At 36.5% G+C, this 22,488-nt stretch overlaps 1 protein-coding gene across 16 annotated transcripts in view; it reads right to left on the reverse strand.

Annotated features, from left to right (window-relative positions):
* Positions 1–619: 619 nt before the first annotated feature.
* Positions 620–22,488, reverse strand: part of RPS6KA6 (ribosomal protein S6 kinase A6) — a 202,711-nt gene continuing 180,842 nt past the window's right edge. For all 16 annotated transcript variants that reach the window (XR_014258983.1, XM_082447374.1, XM_082447375.1 and 13 more), the window contains 2 exons: positions 2,060–2,200; positions 620–794 (listed from right to left, as the gene is read on the reverse strand). Coding sequence is in view for 15 of the 16 variants with exons in the window: in XM_082447374.1 (XP_082303500.1) it covers positions 669–794; positions 2,060–2,200 (267 nt within the window). In the remaining variant the exon portion in view is untranslated. The remainder of the gene's footprint in view (positions 795–2,059; positions 2,201–22,488) is intronic.

Consider the following 22,488-nt stretch of genomic DNA (forward strand, 5'->3'; position numbering starts at 1 on the left):
GATGAGGCCACTTATGGATAATATACAGGTCTGTTGGCACACATTATCTGTGATTTAATTCTTCTGTAAAATTTGGCATCAAGCATATTAGGAGTTCACATATTAGCACAAATGATTTTTTCATCTGGCACTAAACTACTATGTTTACATTTTAGTAACTACACAGAGTCAAATGAATGGAGTCCTTTGGTTACACACAATAAGCTTCTATAATACATTTTTTGTTTGATTTTCTTAAAAAAAAAAGAAGCCTATCCTTTCAGGATCTAATGTTAAAAAATACTGACATTGCTTGGCATTATACTATTATACTTCCATCTTAACTGTTGGTAATGATTCCCCAAACCATTATTTTACATAACCAGAAAAACTGTTAAAGTAACTTTATTTGAAAGGAACTTTAGAAGTTAGTGTGCAGAGAAGTTGGTAGGACCTTGTAGACACCAATTTTATACTTAAATAAACACTTGGACACTACTGAAAAACAATGCAGTATGAATATTGTGGACCTGTATATGTTTTTTATCTCACTCCCCCTTAAAAAAAGGAAGCTTAAACAGAATATTCAAGTAATGTAGTAGAAAACAATGCCTTTGATATAAGATTAGACAAAAAGCCACACATTTAAATTTTTATTCATCCAGTTTGGCTGAGGAACACTAAAAATCTTACAGGCCAGTTGATGTTCGCTTTTTCATGCTCCGTCGTTGAGCTAAGCTTGAAGCAGCAACAGGCTCTAGGACTGGTTGAAAGGTCTTGTGAGTCAGGGCAGAATATGTGGCGACCACTGCTCCCTAAAATAATGAGAAATATCACAAAATGAATAACAATCTCTGGAAGTAAGAAAACTTCCACATTATATCATGAGAAATTTAACTAGAATACAACTTTTTCCCCCCAGGAAAATAATTGAGAATCCTTAATCTGTGCATTGATGCTCCCTTGATTAATTAACACTTGATTACTTGTATATTTTTTACTTCAATAACTATGCTTCTTACAAATTTTTAAAACACTAAAATATATTATTTTTATCAGTCTTTCAAAACTCATCGAATTTGCTTTTAAATATCTTTTTAATCTTATTTTTAATAGGAATTGTATATATTTAAGGCATATAACATGTTATTTTGATATATATACAGTAAAATGATTACTACAGTCAAGCTAATCAACATATTTTCTCTTCACACAGTTTTCATTTTTTGTGTGATGAGAGCACCTGAAGTCTTAGAAAATTTCCAGTACTCAATATAGTATTATTAACTATAGTCATCAGGCTTCACATTAGATCTCTAGACTTATTCATCCTACATAACTGTAACTTTGTATGCCTTAACCAATATCTCCCCATTTCCACCACCTCCATGCTCCTGGTAACCACTGTTCTACTCTCTGTTTCTACATATTTGACTTTTTTAGATTCCACATATGAGAGATCATGTACTATTTTTCTTTCTGTGTCTACATTATTTCACTTAGCAATAATGTCTTATGGGTTCACTTATGTTGTTGCAAATGGCAAGATCTCCTTTTAAAAAGCTGAATAATATTCTATTATATATAATATATTCCATACACACACACATCACAATTTCTTTACCCTCAGAGATTATCTGCACTCCCATGTTCATTCCAGCAATATCACAATGGCCAAGATATGGAAACACCTTAGTGTCCATCAACAGATAAATGGATAAAATACTAAACTTTAAAATCTAGGTCCAATGTCTATAAATATGGAAACCAATGGTTATTAATTTAGGAACCACTAGCCATCTTTTGTTTCCATACAAAACTTGAATTTAGTCTGCTCCTAGCCCCAGTGTCTCTTAAGAGCAAGTCAAATACAATCAAGAAATTTTTATTTATCATCAGTAAGGCAGTAGGTAAAGAAGTTTGTTACTTAAAAAAGCAAACCAAAACAAAATATCTATAAATATACCTTTAAAAAATAAAGATACTTTAAAGTAATTATATGGGTCATCAGTGGATGGCATGCAATGGCATTATTAGGTATCAAGCATTTAGAAGGTGCTTAAAAGTATGTTTGTTTTACCTTAACAACATGTGATGTATCATTCCTATTTGGCTGATCATTTGGCAACTGATCTCTGTGGGTTATCCACGAGTGTTTTAATACTTGTTCTGTAGTGTACCGCTGCTGTGGGTCCATATGCAGCATATGGGAAAGCAAATCCTAAATTAAAATGAAAAATATATATATACATACATGAAACTACATATCATTAAAGGTTTTAGTAAAATATATCATTTCACATTTTCTCAAAGTATGAAAGCATTAATAGCTTTGCAATCTGTTTTATTTGACCTATCATTAGGGAAAACAAAACCCATATACTGCATAGTTAACTGTCAAAAGAGAATCTTAAAATAGATTTTTCAAAATACAGTATATCCCTATTTACCATTCTAAAATCAGGGGATACCAATTCTGTGGAAGTGGAATGTGGTTAGTGAGGGAGGAGAAAAATGTAAAGTAGCAGGAGCTATGGTGGAATGTGCTAAATGGTCAGGAGGAGAAAGGAACTATTGATCTTTGCTGGTAATCTGGGCCCCAAGGTATAATGGTATCTGTATATAGATACAACATCATAGAAGGGAGGGTCCCATGTTGTTAATATGCTCAGTAACTGGTGGTTTACTGTATAAAATACTAAAGAAAGCAAAACATAAATCCAAGGTTAGCAGCTGACTGCTAGCACTGTAGTGGTCAGAATATCATACATTTTTCATCGGAGTAAATGTGAATATGCTTATTTTCTCTATGTTGTAATAAAAACTTATAAATGTAACATAACCTCATAATAAAACATAATTTTAAATCTATTAAATGATGTAACAATTTAAAATAAACTATCTCTACCAAGCATCTTTTATAGAAAGGAGAATTAAACTCTCCTTAACAAGCATCTTCTAATATAGAAACAAAAGCATCTGTGAACTTTTTATCACTAGCAGAAGCAGTGAGAAACCAAAGACTACACTGTAATGTCAGAATTTGAAGAATAATGTAATTGGTTGAAACTATGTAGAGGAGTAGAACAACCAATCAAAAAAATCTTTTGAAAAAAGAACATATGTGCAGAAATAAATGAAAAAATAATATTTAAAAGAACATAACAGTGAATTACATCAATAAAACAGACATAAATGATAATCATAAAAATGATTAAAGTTCCAAGGACTTCTGTGCCTCTGGCCAAGATGTAAAACCAGGAACTGGATTCACTCACCTGGTTGAAACCCAGTCCCTCCAAAAAAAAAAATACCCATAAAATATAGGAAGCAACAGTATTCAAGAGATCAGATATTAGGCAATGAAGGAAAGTAACCCTTAAAAGATGGGAAACAAATCAAGTAAGCCCTATGATTGCTCTAGCTTAGAAACTTGAAAGAGTTTTCAGGATGCTGGGTAGGTAAGGAAAACTCAGGCAGAGCCTGGAAGATTCCCTGTGGTGACAAGGCAGAACTGAGAGTCAGGGAAGACCAGGGCAGAGAGAGCAAGAAAGATTAATGAAGAGGTAAGAGGAGCAGAGAGAGAACCCTGTAGGGTGTCTCTTTCAAGTGTCTTCACCACAAACCCATATGTGGTGAAAAAAATAACACAGGTCATGGGAAGAACCGTATGAAAGGATTAGAGGGAAATGGGAGTTCATGCAGGGTGAAGAATATTGCTTGTTCCCACCAGTCAGAATGGAAAATCTCATATTCATGGAGTATTTGGTAGAGAAATTGAAAGAAACCTGCCTGAGTAGTGAGTATCCCTAGATTAAACACTGCTCTGGTCCTGCCTAAAAATATCTTAAAAGGAATGCACACAAGTATCAATTGTTTTCCCTAACTTAACTCAGAAAGTAGCTCAAGAATGGGAATACAATAGCATCCAGCACTCACCAAGGTAAAATTCACTATGTCAAGCTTCTTATCCAAAATTACAAGGCATACAAAAGAGAAGGAAAATACAATGCAAAATGAAAAGAAAAAAACTCAATCAATCAAAATTGACCCAAAAGTGAAATATATGTTCAAAAGTTAAGTAGAGAGACATAGAAGATATAAAAAGAAACAAATAAAACAGAGGTGAAAACTAAAATGTGAGACAAAAAAAATAAAAAGAACCAAATAGGATTAATGGCAAATTTAAGATGACAGGTAAAAAGACTGGTGAAGACATGGCAATAGACACTATAAAAAAGAAAAAGAAGTGCAAAACAAAAAAGCAAAACAGCAGAGCATCAATGAGCTATGGGACAACTTCAACTGACAAAGCACACAACTGCAATTGGAGTCCCAGAAAGTAAGAGGGAAGAAAACAATATTTGAAGAAATAATGCCTCTAAAATTTCCAGATTTTATGGAAACTATGAACCCACATATCTAAGAAGGTCAGTGAACCCCAAGTAAAAGAAATAAAGAAAATTACACCAAGGGACATCAAACCAAATTGCTCAAAACCCAAGACAGAGAAAACTTTAAAAGTAACTGACAAAAGAAAAAAGACAAGTTACATATGATGAAACAAAGATAAAAATAAAAGCCCCATAGGCACATACATTAAGCTGCCCTGGGACAACCCCACCCACCAGTGGTGAGGTACCAGCCCTAGGTCCCCCCAGACCCTGCAGACAGTCACCTAGGCCCCTGGTCCCACCCACTAGCAAGCCAGCACCAGCCCTGGGACCACTGGGGCTGAACAGCCAGTCATGCCAGGACCCAGCCCTGCCCAACAGTGGGCTGGCAGCCACCACAACACAGGACCTGGCAACCAACTGGGCTGGAGCCAGCCCTGCCTGCCAGCACACCCAGAGTAGTGGCCCCACCACAACAGAAGAACCCACGCAGCACACACATGGGGCACCCCTAGGACATATAGCTCTGGTGATCAGAGTGGAGTATGCTGATTGGCCACATAGAATATCTCCTACATAATGCCACTTCTCCAAGATCAGGAAACATGACTGACCTACTTAATAAATAGAAATAAACACAGAGAACTGGACAAAATGAGGAGACAGAGGAATATGTTCCAAACAAAGGAACAAGACAAAATCTCAGAAGAACTAAACACAGTGGAAGAGAGCAACCTACCCAATAAAGACTTCAAAGTAATGATCATAAAAAATGCTCAATGAACTTGGGAGAATAATGGATGAACACAGTGAGAAGTCTAACAAAGAGTTACAAAGTATAAAGAACCACAAAACAGAGCTGAAGAATACAATAGTTGAAATTTAAAAAACAAAAAAACAAAAAACACTAAGAAGGAATCAAGAGTATGTGACATGATACAGAGAAACAGATCAGTGAACTGAAAGACAGAATAATGTAAATCACCCAAGCTGAACAGAAAAAGGGAAAAAAAGAATTTAAGAAATGAGGATAGCTTTTAAAAGATTTCTGGAAAAAATACCAAGAGTACTAATATTCACATTATAGGGGTCCCAAAGGAGAAAAGAGAAAGGGACACAATTTATTTGAAGAAATAATAACTGGAAACTTCCCCTATCTGGGAAAGGAAATGGACATCCAGGTCCAGGAAGCAACTGAGTCCAAAACAAGCTGAATGAAAAGAGATCCACACCAAGGCACACTATAACTAAAACGGCAAAAATTATAGATAGAAAATCTTAAAAGCGGCAAGAGAAAAGCAACTAGTTACATACAAAGGAATTCCCATAAGACTTTCAGTTGACTTTTTAGCAGAACCTGCAAGCCAGAAGGGAGTGCCAAAGTGATGTATTCAAAGTGATGAAAGGACAAAACATACAACCAAGACTACTCTACCCAGCAAGGCTATCTTCAGATTTGAAGGAGAGAGAATGTGTTACAGAGAAGCAAGCACTAAAAAAGTTAGGTACCACTAAACCAACGGCTCTCCAAGAAATGCTAAAGGGACTTCTCTAAGTAGCAAAGACAAGACCAAAACTAGAAATATAAAAATTACAAAAGGCAAAATCTCACTGGTAAAGGCAAAGGCACAGTAAACATCAACCACTTATAAAACTACTAGGAAGGTTAAAAGACAAGAGTGGTAAAATCACCTACATATACACATAAAGTAGTTAAGAAATACACACAAAAAACATGCAAAATATGATGTTAAAAACATTAAACATAAGAGGGGTATAAAAATGAAGGGTTTTTAGATGAGTTCAAACTTAAGAGATCATCAACTGAAAATAATCATATATATTGTGAAATACGAACATCATGGTAACCACAAAGCAAAAACCTGTAACAGACACACATACACACACACACACACACACACACACACGAGAGAGAGAGAGAGAAAGGAATCCAAACATAATACTAATGATAATCATCAAATCACAAGGGAAGAGAGCAAAAGATGAAGAAAGATAAAAAAAGACAAAAACAACCAGAAAAAAATTAACAAAATGGCAATAAGTATTGATACATACCTATTGATAATTATTTAAAATGCAAATAAATTAAATGTTCCAATCAAAAGACATAGAAAGTGGCTGAATGACTAAAAAAAATCAAGACCATCTATATGCTACCTATAAGAGACTCACTTCAGATGTAAACACACACAAAAACTGAATGTGACAGGATAAAAAAGGTATTCCATCCAAATGGAAATGAAAAGAAAGCTGGGGTAGCAATACTTATATTAGATGAATAGACTTTAAAACAAAGACTGTAACAAGAGACAAGGACATTACATAATGACGAAGGGGTCAATCCAGCAAGATGTATATCAATTGTAAATATATATGAAACCAAAGTTGGAATACCTAAATACGTAATGCAAATACTGACATTAAAGGACAAATTGACAGTAACACAATAATAGTAGTCGACGTCAATATCACACTTACATCAATGGAGAGATCATCCAGACAGAAAATCAATAAGGAAACACTGGTCTTAAATGACACGTTAGACTAGATGGAAATAATACAAATATACAGAACTTTTGATCCAAAAACAACAAAACACACATTTTTTTCAAGGGCACATGGAACATGCTCCAAAGACAGTTCACATGCTGGGCTGCAAAACAAGCCTCAATAAATTTAAGAAGGCTGAAATCACATCAAGCATATTTTCCAACAATGGTATGAGACTAGAAATCAAGTACAAGAACAACAAAAAAAAACTTCAAAAAAAAACCCCGACACATGTGGGGTCTAAACAACATGCACTAAACAACCAATGGATCACTGTAGAAATCAAAGAGGAAATCAAAAAATACTTAGAGACAAATGAAAGCAAAAACACAATGATCTACAATCTATGGGCCACAGCAAAAGCAGTTATTAGAGGGAAGTGGATAGTGACCCACGCCTATATCAGGAAGCAAGAAAAATGCCAAACCATCTAACCTTACACTTAAAGGAACTAGAAAAAGAAGAAAAAAACAAAACTCAAAGTTAGTAGAAGGAAAGAAATAATAAAGATCAGAGCAGAAACAAATGAAATAGAGATTAAAAACCTCTAGCCAGAGTCATCAAGAAAAAAAGAGAAAGGGCTCAAATCAATAAAATCAGAAGGGAAAGAGGAGAAATAACTAATAGCACAGAAATAAAAAGGATCACAAGAGATTACTACAGTTATACTCCAAAAAATGGACAATCTAGAAAAAAAATGGATAAATTCCTAGAAACATACAATCTTCCAAGACTGAACCAGGAAGAACTAGAAAATGTGAACAGACCAATTACCAGTAATAAAACTGAATCAGTAATAAAAACAATTCCCAACAAACAAAAGTCCAGGACAAATGGCTTCACTGATGAATTCTAAAAACATTTAAATAAGAGTTAACACCCATCCTTCTCAAAGAATTCCTAGAAAATTAAACAAAAAAAGAATACTTTTGAACTCTTTTTATAAGGCAAACATAACCCTGATAACAAAACCAAAGATACCACCAAAAAAATGAAAATTACAAGCTAATATCACTGATGAACATCGATACAAAAACCCTCAATAAAATATTAGCAAACTAAATTGAACAACCTATTAAGAGAAACACAAAATGATAAAGTGGGATTTATCACAGAGATGTAAAGGATGCTTCAGTATCTGCAAATCAATCAATGTGATACATCACATTAACAAATTGAAGAAGAAAAATCATATGATTATCTCAATAGATGCTGCAAATGCATTTGACAAAATTAAACATCCATTTATGATATAAACTCTAAACAAAGTTGGTCTAGAGGTAATATACCTCAACATAATAAAGGCCATATATGACAAACATCATAATCAATGATGAAGTCTAAAAGCTTTTCCTCTAAAATCAGGAACAAGATAAAGACATCCACTCTAACCACTTATATTTAACATAGTAATGGAGGTCCTCACCAAAGGAATCAGACAAGGAAAATAAATAAAATCAATAAGGAACACAGTCCTTAAATGACACATTAGACCAGGTGGACTTAACTGATATCTATAGAGTGTTCCATCCAAAAGGAGCAGAATACACATTCTTTTCAAGTGCACACGGAACAGTCTCCAGGATAGATCACATGCTAGGCAACAAAGCAAGCCTTGGTAAATTTAAGAAAATTGAAATCATATCTAGCATCTTTTCTAACCATGATGCTATGAGATTAGAAATCAACTACAAGAAAGAAACTGCAAAAAAACACAAGCACATGTAGGCTAAACAATATGCTCCTAATCAACCAATGGATCACTGAAGAAATCAAAGAAGAAATTAAAAAAAATACCTAGAGACAAATGAAAATGAAAACATGAAGATCCAAAAGATATGGGATGCAGCAAAAGCAGTTCTAAGATGGAAGTTTATAGCAATACAAGCTTACCTCAGGAAACAAGACAAATCTAAAATAAGGAAGCTAACCTTACACCTAAAGGAATTGGAGAGAGAAGAACAAACAAAACCCAAAGGTAGTAGAAGGAAACATAAAGATCAGAGCAGAAATAAATTAAATAGACACTAAGAAAACAATAGAAAAGATTAATGAAACTAAAAGCTGGTTCTTTGAAAAGATAAACAAAATTGATAAACCTTTAGCCGGACTCATCAAGAAAACAAGGGAAAGGGCCCAAATTAAGAAAATTAAAAATGAAAAAGGAGAAGTTACAACGAACACCACAGAAATACAAAGGATCATGAGAGATTACTACAAGCAACTATATGCCAATAAAATGGACAACCTAGAAGAAATGGACAAACTCTTAGAAAGGTACAATCTCTCAAGACTTAATCAGCAAGAAATAGAAAATATGAATAGACCAATTACATGTACTGAAATTGAATCTGTAATTTAAAGCTCTAAACAAAATACCTATGACATTATTCAAAGAACTAGAACAAATAATCCTAAAATTTATATGGAACCATAAAAGACCCAGAATTGCCAAAGCAATCCTGAAGAAAAAGAACAAAGCAGGAGGCATAATCAACCCTCCCAGACTTCAGACAATACTATGAAGCTACAGTAATCAAAACAGCGTGGTACTGGCACAAAAGGAGACAGACAGATCAATGGAACAGAGTAGAGAGCCCAGAAATAAACCCACACACCTATGTGCAATTAATCATTGACAAAAGAGGCAAGAATATACAATGGGGTAAAGACAGCCTCTACAGCAAGTGATGCTGGGAAAGCTGGACAGTCACATGTAAATCAATGAAGCTAGAACACACCCTGTCACACCACACACAAAAGTAAACTCAAAATGGCTTAAAGACTTAAATATAACACAAGATACTATAAAACTCCTAGAAGAGAGTGTAACAGGGAAGAGCCAACCCTGACTCCATGTTGGATCTGTTTCTTTACTTTAACCTTTGCTTCCTGTTGCTTTTGTTCACTGACAGGATACTGTCTATACATAATGGCCTGCCTTGGGTAACCCTGCCCCTCTGTGTGAAAGTTAAACCAAAGTGCCTTTGTTCAGGGAAACATCCTGACCCTGTCCACCTGTGAATAGCTGCAAGAAAAAAGAAATTAACACATCCCCTCCCCAAGGCTGGCCATTCCAGGAGGTAGTTACAAGACATAGCCTTTTTATTTTACTTTCTCACCTCCTCCCCCTCTCTATTCTATAAAACAAACTGGCATCCAGACCCCAATAAGATGGTTTTTTGGAGACATTAATCTGCCATCTTCTCAGTCTGCCAGCTTCCCGAATAAAGTCATATTCCATACCTCAACACATCATCTCCCAATTTATTGGCCAGTCATGCGGCAAGCAGAGCGAGCATGGATTCGGTAACAAGAACACAGGCAAAACATTCTCTGACATACATTCCACTAATGTTTTATTAGGTCAGTCTCCCATGGCAACAGAAATAAAAGCAAAAATAAATAGGACCTAATCAAACATATAAGCTTTTGCACAGTAAAGGAAACCATAAACAAAACGAAAAGACAACCTACGGACTGGAAGAAAATATTTGCAAATGATGTAACCAACAAGGGTTTAATTTCCAAAATATACAAATAGCTCCTACAATTCAATAACAAAAAAACCCAAATAACTCAAATGAAAAATGGGCAGAACACCTAAATAGATGTTTCTCCAAAGAAGACATACAGATGGCCAAAAGGCACATGAAAAGATGCTCATCATCACTAGTTATTAGAGAAATGCAAATTAACATTACAATGAGGTATCATCTCAAACCAAGCAAAATGGCCATCATTAAAAAGTCTACAAATAATAAATGCTAGAGAGGGTGTGGAGAAAAGGGAACCCTCTTATGCTGTTGGTGGGAATGTAAATTGGTGCAGCCATAATGGAAAAGAGTACAGAGGTTCTCAAAAAACTAAAAATAAAGGTGCCATATGATCCAGCAATCCTACTCCTGGGCATATACCCAGCCAATGCCATAATTCGAAAAGATACATTCACCTCTATGTTCATAGCAACACTGTGTACAGTAGCGAAGACATGGAAGCAACCATCGCTAAGTGTCCATCGACAGATGAATGGATAAAGAAGTTGTGGTACATACATAGAATGGAATATTACTCAGCCATAAGAAAATAATGAAATAATGCCATTTGCAGCAACATGGATGGACCTGGAGATTATCATGTTAAGTGAAATAAGTCATAAAGAGAAAGGCAAATACCATATGATATCACTTTTATGTGGAATCTAAAATACAGTACAAATGAACATATCTATGAAACAAAAACTGACTAACAAATATAGAGAAGAGACTTGTGGTTGCCAAGGTGGGGAGGGTGGGGGAGGGAAGGATTGGGAATTCGGGATTAGCAGATGCAAACTATTATATATAGGATGGATAAACAACACGGTCCTACTGTATAGCACAGGGAACCATATTCAATACCCTGTGATAAACCATAATGGAAGAGAATATGAAAAAGAATATATATATATATATATATATATATATATATATATAACTGAGTCACTTTGCTGTACAGCAGAAATTAAACACAACATTGTGAATCAACTATACTTGAATAAAATTACAAAAAAAACCACTCCCAACAAATAAAAGTCCTGGACCAGATGGCTATACAGGCGAATTCTACCAAACATTGAGAGCACAGTTAGCACCTATCCTTCTGAACCTAGTCCAAAAAATTGCATAGGAAGGAACACTTCCAAACTTATTCTGTGAGGCCACCATAACCCTGATACTAAAACCAGAAAAAGATATCACAAAAAAAGAAAATTACAGGCCAATACCACCAATGAACAAAAGATGCAAAAAATTTCAACAAAATACTAGCAAACTAATCCAACAATATATTAAAAAGATCATACAACATGATCAAATGGAATTCATCCCAGGGATATGAGGATTTTTCAATATCTGCAAACCAATAAGTGTGATACACCACACTGACAAGTTGAAGAATGAAAACCATATGATCATCTCAACAGATGCAGAAAAAGCTTTTGACAAAATTCAACATCCATTTATGATAAAAACTCCCCAAAAGGTAGGCAAAGAGGGAACCTACCTCAACATAATAAAATCCACATGTGAAAAACCCACAGCTAACATCATACCCAACAGTGAAAAGCTGAAAGCATTTCCTCTAAGATCAGGAACAAGACAAGGATGTGCATTCTTGCTACTTTTATTCAACATAGTTTTGGAAGTCCCACCCACGGCTATCAAAGAAGAAAAAGAAATAAAAGGAATTCAAATTGGAAAAGAAGTATAACTGTCACTGTCTGCAGATGACATGATACTATACATAGAAAATCCTAAAGACACTACCAGAAAACTACTAGAGCTTATCAATGAATTTGGTAAAGTTTCAGGATACAAAATTAAAACACAGAAATCTCTTGCATTCCTATACACTAACAACAAAAGATCAGAAAGAGAAATTAAGTAAACATTCCCATTTACCACTGTATCAAAAAGAACAGGAGCTTCAAGATGGCGGAAGAGTAAGACGCGGAGATCACCTTCCTCCCCACAGATACATCAGAAATACATCGACAAAGTGGAACTGCTCCTATAGAACACCTACTGAACGCTGGCAGAAGACCTCAGACCTCGCAAAAGGCAAGAAACTCCCCCATGTACCTGGGTAGGGCAAAAGAAAAAAGTAAAAAAAGAGACAAAAGAATAGGGACAGAACCTGCACCTGTGGGAGGGAGCTGTGAAGGAGGAAAGGTATTCACACACTAGAAGCCCCTTCGTGGGCAGAGACTGTGGGTGGCGGAGGGGTGAAGCTTCGGGGCCACAGAGGAGAGCGCAGCAACAGGGGTGCGGAGGGCAAAGCGGAGAGACTCCCGCACAGAGGATTGGGGCCGACCTGCACTCACCAGCCCGAGAGGCTTGTCTGCTCACCCGCCAGGGCGGGTGGGGGCTGGGAGCTGAGGCTCGGGCTTCAGAGGTCAGATCCCAGGGAGAGGACTGGGGTTGGCTGCGTGAACACAGCCTGAAGGGGGCTAGTGCACCACGGCTAGCCGGGAGGGAGTCCGGGAATAAGTCTGGAGCTGCCAAAGAGGCAAGAGACTTTTTCTTCCCTCTTTGTTTCCTGGTGCATGAGGAGAGGGGATTAAGAGGACCACTTAAAGGAGCTCCAGAGACAGGTGCGAGTCGGGGCTATCAGCGTGGACACCAGAGACGGGCATGAGATGCTAAGGCTGCTGCTGCCGCCACCAAGAAGCCTGTGTGCGAGCACAGGTCAATATCCACACCTCCCCTCCCGGGAGCCTGTGCAGCCCGCCACTGCCAGGGTCCTGGGATCCAGGGACAACTTTCCCGGGAGAACGCACCGCGCGCCTCAGCCTGGTGCAACGTCACGCTGGCCGCAGCCGCCACAGGCTCGTCCTGTATCCGTACCCCTCCCTCCCCCCAGACTGAATGAGCCAGAGCAGCCGAATCAGCTGCTCCTTTAACCCCATCCTGTCTGAGGGGGAACAGATGCCCTCAGGCGACCTACACGCAGAGGCGGGTCCAAATCCAAAGCTGAGCCCCGGCAACTGTGCGAACAAAGAAGAGAAAGGGAAATCTCTCCCAGCAGCCTCAGGAGCAGCGGATTAAATCTCCACAATCAACTTGATGTACCCTGCATCTGTAGAATACCTGAATAGACAAAGAATCATCCCAAATTGAGGAGGTAGACTTTGGGGGCAACGATATATATATATTTTTCCCTTTTTCTCTTTTTGTGAGTGTGTATGTGTATGCTTCTGTATGTGATTTTGTCTGTATAGCTTTGCTTTAACATTTGTACTAAGGTTCTGTCTGTCCGTTTTTGTTTTTATTACTTAAAAAAGCTTTTTCTTAATAAGTATTTTTAAATAACAATTTTATTTTATTTTACTTTATTTTATTTTATTTTAATCTTCTTCTTTCTTTATTTTTTCTCCCTTTTATTCTGAGCCGTGTAGAGGAAAGGCTCTTAGAGCTACAGCCAGGCATCAGGGCTGTGCCACTGAGGTGGGAGAGCCAAGTGACACTGGTCCACAAGAGACCTCCCAGCTCCATGTAATATCAAACGGTGAAAATCTCCCAGAGATCTCCATTTCAACGCCAAGACCCAGCTCCACTCAACGACCAGCAAGCTACAGTGCTGGACACCCTATGCCAAACAGCTAGCAAGACAGGAACACAACCCCATCCATTAGCAGAGAGGCTGCCTAAAATCATAATAAGGTCACAGACACCCTAAAACACATCACCAGACATGGACCTGCCCACCAGAAAGACACGATCCAGCCTCATCCACCAGATCACAGGCACTAGTCCCTCCACCAGGAAGCCTACACAACCCACTGAACCAACTTTAGCCACTGGGGACAGACACCAAAAACAACGGAAAGTACAAACCTGCAGCCTGCGAAAAGGAGACCCCAAACACAGTAAGTTAAGCAAAATGAGAAGACAGAGAAACACACAGCAGATGAAGGAGCAAGGCAAAAACCCACCAGACCTAACAAATGAAGAGGAAATAGGCAGTCTACCTGAAAAAGAATTCAGAAAAATGATAGTAAAGATGATCCAAAATCTAGGAAATAGAATAGAGAAAAAACAAGAAACGTTTAACAAGGACCTAGAAGAACTAAAGAGCAAACAAACAATGATGAACAACACAATAAATGAAATTAAAAATTCTCTAGAAGGGATCAATAGCAGGATAACTGAGGCAGAAGAACGGATAAGTGACCTGGAATATAAAATAGTGGAAAAAACTACTGCAGAGCAGAATAAAGAAAAAAGAATGAAAAGAACTGAGTACAGTCTCAGAGACCTCTGGAACAACATTAAATGCACCAGCATTCGAATTATAGGGGTCCCAGAAGAAGAAGAGTAAAAGAAAGGGACTGAGAAAATATTTGAAGAGATTATAGTTGAAAACTTCCCTAATATGGGAAAGGAAATAGTTAATCAAGTTCAGGAAGCACAGATAGTCTCATACAGGATAAATCCAAGGAGAAACATGCCAAGACACATATTAATCAAACTATCAAAAATTAAATACAATGAAAACATATTAAAGTTGTAATTATTAGTGAATTATTGTTTTATTAAAAATTTCTGCTCTTGTAGGAATCTGCCTTATCTACAAAGTATATGTTAAAATTACATTTTAAAATATGAAAACTGTTTTCAAAATAGAAAATAATTACCAAAATATTGATTTTATAAGCTGCTCTTTGGAGTTGACAAAGGATGTCCAAATGTTTCTGGATTCTAATGGAAATCTTAAAGCTTTTTATTGCCTGTTTTTAAAGGTAATCTTGGCCAATATAATAGAAGATTAGAGCTAACCTCATGCTCAATGGTGAAAATCTGAAAGCTCTTCCTCTAAGATCAAGATTAAGACAATAGTGCTCACTTTCACCACTTTTCTTCAGAATAGTACAGGAGTCCTAGTCAGAGCAATTAGGCAAGAAAAAGAAAGAAATGGTAACAAATCAGAAAGGAAGAAATAAAATTGTCTCTGTTTGGCTATTGTAAATAGAGCTGCAATGAACATTTTGGTACATGACTCTTTTTGAATTATGGTTTTCTCAGGGTATATGCCCAGTAGTGGGATTGCTGGGTCGTATGGTAGCTCTATTTTTAGTTTTTTAAGGAACCTCCATACTGTTCTCCATAGTGGCTGTATCAATTTACATTCCCTAAGTGTCCATCAACAGATGAATGGATAAAGAAGATGTGGCACATATAAAAAATGGAATATTACTCAGCCATAAAAAGAAACAAAATTGAGTTATTTGTAGTGAGGTGGATGGACCTAGAGTCTGTCATACAGAGTGAAGTAAGTCAGAAAGAGAAAAGCAAATACTGTATGCTAACACATATATATGGAATCTAAGAAAAAAAAACGGTCACAAAGAACCTAGGGGCAAGACAGGAATAAAGACACAGACCTACTAGAGAATGGACTTGAGGATATGGGGAGGGGGAAGGGTAAGTTGTGACAAAGTGAGAGATTGGCATGGACATATATACACTACCAAACGTAAAATAGACAGCTAGTGGGAAGCAGCCGCATAGCACAGGGAGATCAGCTTGGTGCTTTGTGACCACCTAGACGGGTGGGATAGGGAGGGTGGGAGGGAGGGAGACGCAAGTGGGAAGAGATATGGGAACATATGTATATGTATAACTGATTCACTTTGTTATAAAGCAGAAACTAACATACCATTGTAAAGCAATTATATTCCAATAAAGATGTTAAAAAAAATAGAATAAAATACATAGGAATGAACCTACCTAAGGAGGCAAAAACCTGTACTCTGAAAACTATAAGAAAATGATGAAAGAAATGGAAGGTGACACAAACAGATGGAGAGATATACCATGTTCTTGGATTGGAAGAATCAATATTGTGAAAATGAATATACTACCCAAGGCAATCTACAGATTCAGTGAAAACCCTATCAAATTACCAATGGCATTTTGCACAGAACAAGAACAAAAATTTTCACAATTTGTATGGAAACACAAAAGACCCCGAATAGACAAAGCAATCTTGAGAACGAAAAATGGAGCTGGAGGAATCAGGCTCCCTGACTTCAGACTATACTACAAAGCTACAGTAATCAAGACAGTATGGTACTGGAACAAAAATAGAAATATAGATCAATGGAACAGGATAGAAAGCCCAGAGATAAACCCACACACATATGGTCACCTTATCTTTGATAAAGGAGGCAAGCATATACAGTGGAGAAAAGACAGCCTCTTCAATAAGTGGTGCTGGGAAAACTGGACAGGTACATGTAAAAGTATGAAATTAGAACACTCCCTAACACCATACACGAAAAGAAACTCAAAATGGATTAAAGACCTAAATGTAAGGCCAGACACTATCAAACTCTTAGAGGAAAACATAGAACACTCTATGACATAAATCACAGCAAGATCCTTTTTGACCCACCTCCTAGAGAAATGGAAATAAAAACAATAATAAACAAATGGGACCTAATGAAACTTGAAAGCTTTTGCACAGCAAAGGAAACCATAAACAAGACGAAAAGACAAGCTTCAGAATGGGGAAAAAAATATTTGCTAATGAAGCAAGTGACACAGTATTAATCTCCTATATATACAAGCAGCTCATGCAGCTCAATATCCAAAAAATGAACAACCGAATCCAAAAATGGGTAGAAGACCTAAATAGACATTTCTCCAAAGATATACAGATTGCCAGCAAACACATGAAAGGATGCTCAACATCACTAATCATTACAGGAATCCAAATCAAAACCACAGTGAGGTATCACCTCATACCAGTCAGAATGGCCATCATCAAAATATCTACAAACAATAAATGCTGCAGAGGGTGTGGAGAAAAGGGAACCCTCTTGCACTGTTGGTGGGAATGTAAGTTGATACAGCCACTATGGAGAACAGTATGGAGGTTCCTTAAAAATCTAAAAATAGAACTACTATACGACCCAGCGATCCTACTACTGGGCATATACCCTGAGAAAACCGTAATTCAAAAAGAGTCATGTACCAAAATGTTCATTGCAGCTCTATTTACAATAGCCAGGACACGGAAGCAACCTAAGTGTCCATCAACAGATGAACGGATAAAGAAGATGTGGCACATATATACAATGGAATATTACTCAGCCATAAAAAGAAACGAAATTGAGTTATTTGTAGTGAGGTGGATGGACCTAGAGTCTGTCATACAGAGTGAAGTAAGTCAGAAAGAGAAAAGGAAATACCCGTATGCTAACACATATATATGGAATAAGAATAAAAAACAAAAAAGGTCACAAAGAACCTAGGGGCAAGATGGGAATAAAGATGCAGACCTACTAGAGAATGGACTTGAGGACACAGGTAAGGGAAAGGGTAAGCTGGGACAAAGTGAGAGAGTGGCATGGACATATATACACTACCAAACGTAAAATAGATAGCTAGTGGGAAGCAGCCACATAGCACAGGGAGATCAGATTGGTGCTTTGTGACCACCTAGATGGGTGGGATAGGGAGGGTGGGAGGGAGGGAGACGCAAGTGGGAAGAGATATGGGAACATATATATATGTATAACTGATTCACTTTGTTATAAAGCAGAAACTAACACACTACTGTAAAGCAATTATACTCCAATAAAGATGTTAAAAAAAAAGAATAAAATACATAGGAATGAACCTACCTAAGGAGGCAAAAACCTATACTCTGAAAACTATAAGAAAATGATGAAAGAAATGGAAGATGACACAAACAGATGGAGAGATATACCATTTTCTTGGATTGGAAGAATCAATATTGTGAAAATGAATATGCTACCCAAGGCAATCTACAGATTCAGTGAAAACCCTATCTAATTACCAATGGCATTTTTCACAGAACTAGAACAAAAAATTTTAAAATTTGTATGGAAACACAAAAGAACCTGAATAGCCCAAACAATCTTTAGAAAGAAGAAAGCAGCTGGAGGAATCACACTCTGTGTCTTCAGACTATACTACAAAGCACAGTAATCAAAACAGTATGGTACTGGTAAAAAAAATAGAAATATATATCAATGGAATAAGATAGAAAGCCCAGAAATAAATACACACATATTTGGTCAATTAATCTACACCAAGGGAGGCAAGAGTATAGAATGGAGAAAAGACAGTCTCTTTTGTAAGTGGTGCTGGGACAACTGGATATCTACATGTAAAAGAATGAAATTAGAACATTGTCTAACACCATACACAAAAATAAACTCAAAATGGATTAAAGACTTAAATGTGGGGCTTCCCTGGTGGCACAGTGGTTAAGAATCCACCTGCCATCCACGAACATGGGTTCGAGCCCGGGTCCTGGAAGATCCCACATGCCGTGCAGCAACTAAGTCCGTGTGCCACAACTACTGAGCCTGCGCTCTAGAGCCCGCGAGCCTAGAGCCTGTGCTCCACCACAAGAGAAGCCAACTCAATGAGAAGCCCGTGCACCTCAACGAAGAGTAGCGCCCGCTCCCACAACTACAGAAAGCCCGCGCGTGGCAACGAAGACCCAACGCATTCAAAAATAAATTAAATAAATTAAAAAAAAAGACCTAAATGTAAGACCAGATACCATAAAACTCCTTGATGAAAACATAGGCAGAACACTCTTTGACATAAATTGCATCAATATCTTTTTGGCTCTGTCTCCTAGAGTAATGAAAAAAAAAAACAAAAACAAATGGGACCTAATTAAACTTAAAACCTTTTGTACAGAAAAGGAAACCACAAACAAAATGAAAAGACAACCTATGGACTAATTAAGGGATTAATCTCTGAAATATACAAACAGCCCAGGTAGCTCAATATCAAAAAAACAAACAACCCTATCAATAAATAGGCAGAAAATCTAAATAGACATTTCTCCAAAGAAGACATACAGATGGCCAACAGGCACATGAAAAGATGTTTAACATCGCTAATTATTAGAGAAATACCAATCTAAATTACAATGAGGTATCACATCACACTGGTCAGGATGGCCATCATCAAAAAGTCTACAAACAATAAATGCTGGAGAGGGTGTGGAGAAATGGAAACCCTCCTACATTGTTGGTAGAAATGTAAATTGGTGCAGCCACTATGGAGAGTAGTATGGAGGTTCCTAAAAAAAAAATTAAAAATAGTGTTACCATACGATCCTGCAATCCTACTCCTGGGCATATATCTGGAGAAAACCATAATTCGAAAAGATACATGCATCCCAATGTTCATTGCAGCACTATTTACAGTAGCCAAGACTTGGAAACAACCTAAATGTCCATCAACAGATGAAATGAGACAGATGTTTTATACATATACAATGGAATAATACTCAGCCATGAAGAAGAATGAAATAATGCCAATTGCAGCAACATGGATGGACCTAGAGATTATCGTACTAAGTGAAGTAAGCCAGATAGAGAAAGACAAATATCATATCATTTATATGTGGAATGTAAAAAAAAGTGATACAAAATTAACATATTTACAAAACAGAAACAGATTTACAGATGTAGAAAACAAACTTATGGTTACCAAAGGGAAACGGTGGTGGGGGAGGGAAAAATTGTAGGTTTGGGAGTAACATATACACACTAATATATATAAAATAGATAAATAACAAGGACCTACTGTATAGCACAGGGAACTATAGTCAATATTTTGTAATAACCTATATGGGAAAATAATCTGAGTAAGAATATATACATGTATATGTATATGTACAACTGAATCACTTTGCTGTTCATGTGAAACTAACACAACATTGCAAATCAACTATACTTCAATTAAAAAAAAGAAATAAAATACATCAAATTGCAAGGGAAGGGGTAAAACTGTCACTATTTGCACATGACATGATGCTGTATAGAGAAAATTCATATATCTCCACCAAAATGCTATTAGAACAAATAAATTTAGTAAAGTTGCAAGATACAAGATTAATATACAGAAATCTATTGCTTTTCTATACACTAATAATAACCTATCAGAAAGAGAAAGCAAGAAAACAATCCCATTTAAAATCACATTAAAAAGAATAAAATACTTAGGAATAAACTTAACCTGGGAAGTGAAAGACTATCCTCTGAAAAGTATAAAACATTGATGTAGGAAACTGAAGACAATAAAAAGAAATGAAAGATATCCTTTGTTCTTGGATTGAAAGAATTAATATTGTTAAAATGTCCATACTACCCAAAGCAATCTACATATTTAATGCAATCCTTATCAAAATACCCATGACATGTCTCAGAGAACTAGAACAAATAATCTTAAAATTTGTATGGAACCAGAAAAGACCCCAAATTGCCAAAGCAATCTTGAGAAAAAATAACAAAGCTGTAGATATCATGCTCCCTGATGTCAAATTATACTACAAACCTACAGTAATCAAAACATTATGGTACTGGCACAAAAACAGACACATAGATCAATGGAAAAGAACAAGGCCCAGAAACAAATTGATGTTTATATGGTCAATTAATCTCCAACAAAGGAGGCAAAACAATACAGTGGGAAAAAGACAGTTTCTTCAATAAAAGGTGTTGAGAAAACTGAATAATTACATGCAAAAGAATCAAACTGGACTACTTTCTCACACCATATACAAAAATAAACTAAAAATGTATTAAAGAATTAAGATCTGAAACCATAAAACTCCTAGAAGAAAACATAAACAGTACACTCTTTGACATCAGACTTAGCAATATTTTTTGAACATGTGTCCTCAGGAAAAGGAAACAAAACCAAAAATAAAGAAATGGGACAACATCAAACTAAAAAACTTTTGCACAGCAAAGGAAACTATCAAGAAAACGAAAAGGCAGCCTACTGAATGGAAGAAGATATTTGTAAATAATATTACTGATAAGGAGTTAACATCCAAAATACACAAATAACTCATACACTTAACAGCAAAAGAACGAATAACCTGATTAAGAAATGGACAGGGGACCTGAATCAACATTTTTCCAAAGGCCTACAGATGGCCAGCAGACTAATGAAAAGATGTTCAACATCGCTAATTATCAAGGAAATGAAAATCAAAACCACACTGAGATACCACCTCACATCTGTCAGAATGGCTATTATCAAAAAGACAACAAACAACAAGTGTTGGCGAGAATGTGAAGAAGTGTTGGAGAGAATGTGGAGAAGAGGGAACCCTCATGCACTGTTGTTGGTGGGAATGTAAATTGGTGCAGCCACAAAGGAAAACAGTATTGAGGTTCCTCAACAAATTAAAAATAGAACTGCCATATGATCCAGCAACTTCATCTGGGTATTTACCCGAAGAAAACAAAAACACTAATCCAAAAAGTTATATGGAGTCCAATGTTCATTGTGGCAATTTTTACAGTAGCCAAGATATGGAAGCAACCTACATGTCCATCAATAACAAATGCATATATATGTGTATATATATGTGTGTATATACACACACACACATTCACTGGAATTTTAATAAACCACTAAAAATGAAATCTTGCCATTTGCAAGAACATGAGTGGATCTAGAAGGTACTATGCAAAGTGAAATAAGTCAGAGAAAGACAAATACCACATGATCTCACTTATATGTGGAATCTAAAAAAACAAAATAAACGAATACACATAACAAAACATAAACAGTGTTATAGATACAAAGAACAAGCAGGTGTTTGTGAGAGAGGAGGGGAGTACAGTGAAGAAAGAAATAGGTAAGGGAGATTAAGAGGTACAAACTTCTAGTTGTGCAATAAATGAGTCATGGGTATGAAATGTACAGTGTGGGAAATATAGTCAATCTTTGGTGACATATTGTAACTAGACTTACCATGGTGACCAATTTGAAATGTATAGAAATACTGAATCACTATGTTGTGTAACAGGAACTTACACAGTGTTGTAGGTCAATTATATTTCAAAAACAAACAAGCAAATTCATAGAAAGAGAGATCAGATTTGTGGTTACCAGAGGCAGGGTGTGGGGGAAATAGAATTGGATGAAGTAGCTAAAAAGTACAAACTTCTAGTTACAAGATAAGTAAGTACTACGGATGTAATATACAACAT

Source organism: Balaenoptera physalus, assembly GCF_965194825.1.
Source record: "Balaenoptera physalus genome assembly, chromosome: X".
Taxonomy (NCBI): Eukaryota; Metazoa; Chordata; class Mammalia; order Artiodactyla; family Balaenopteridae; genus Balaenoptera; species Balaenoptera physalus.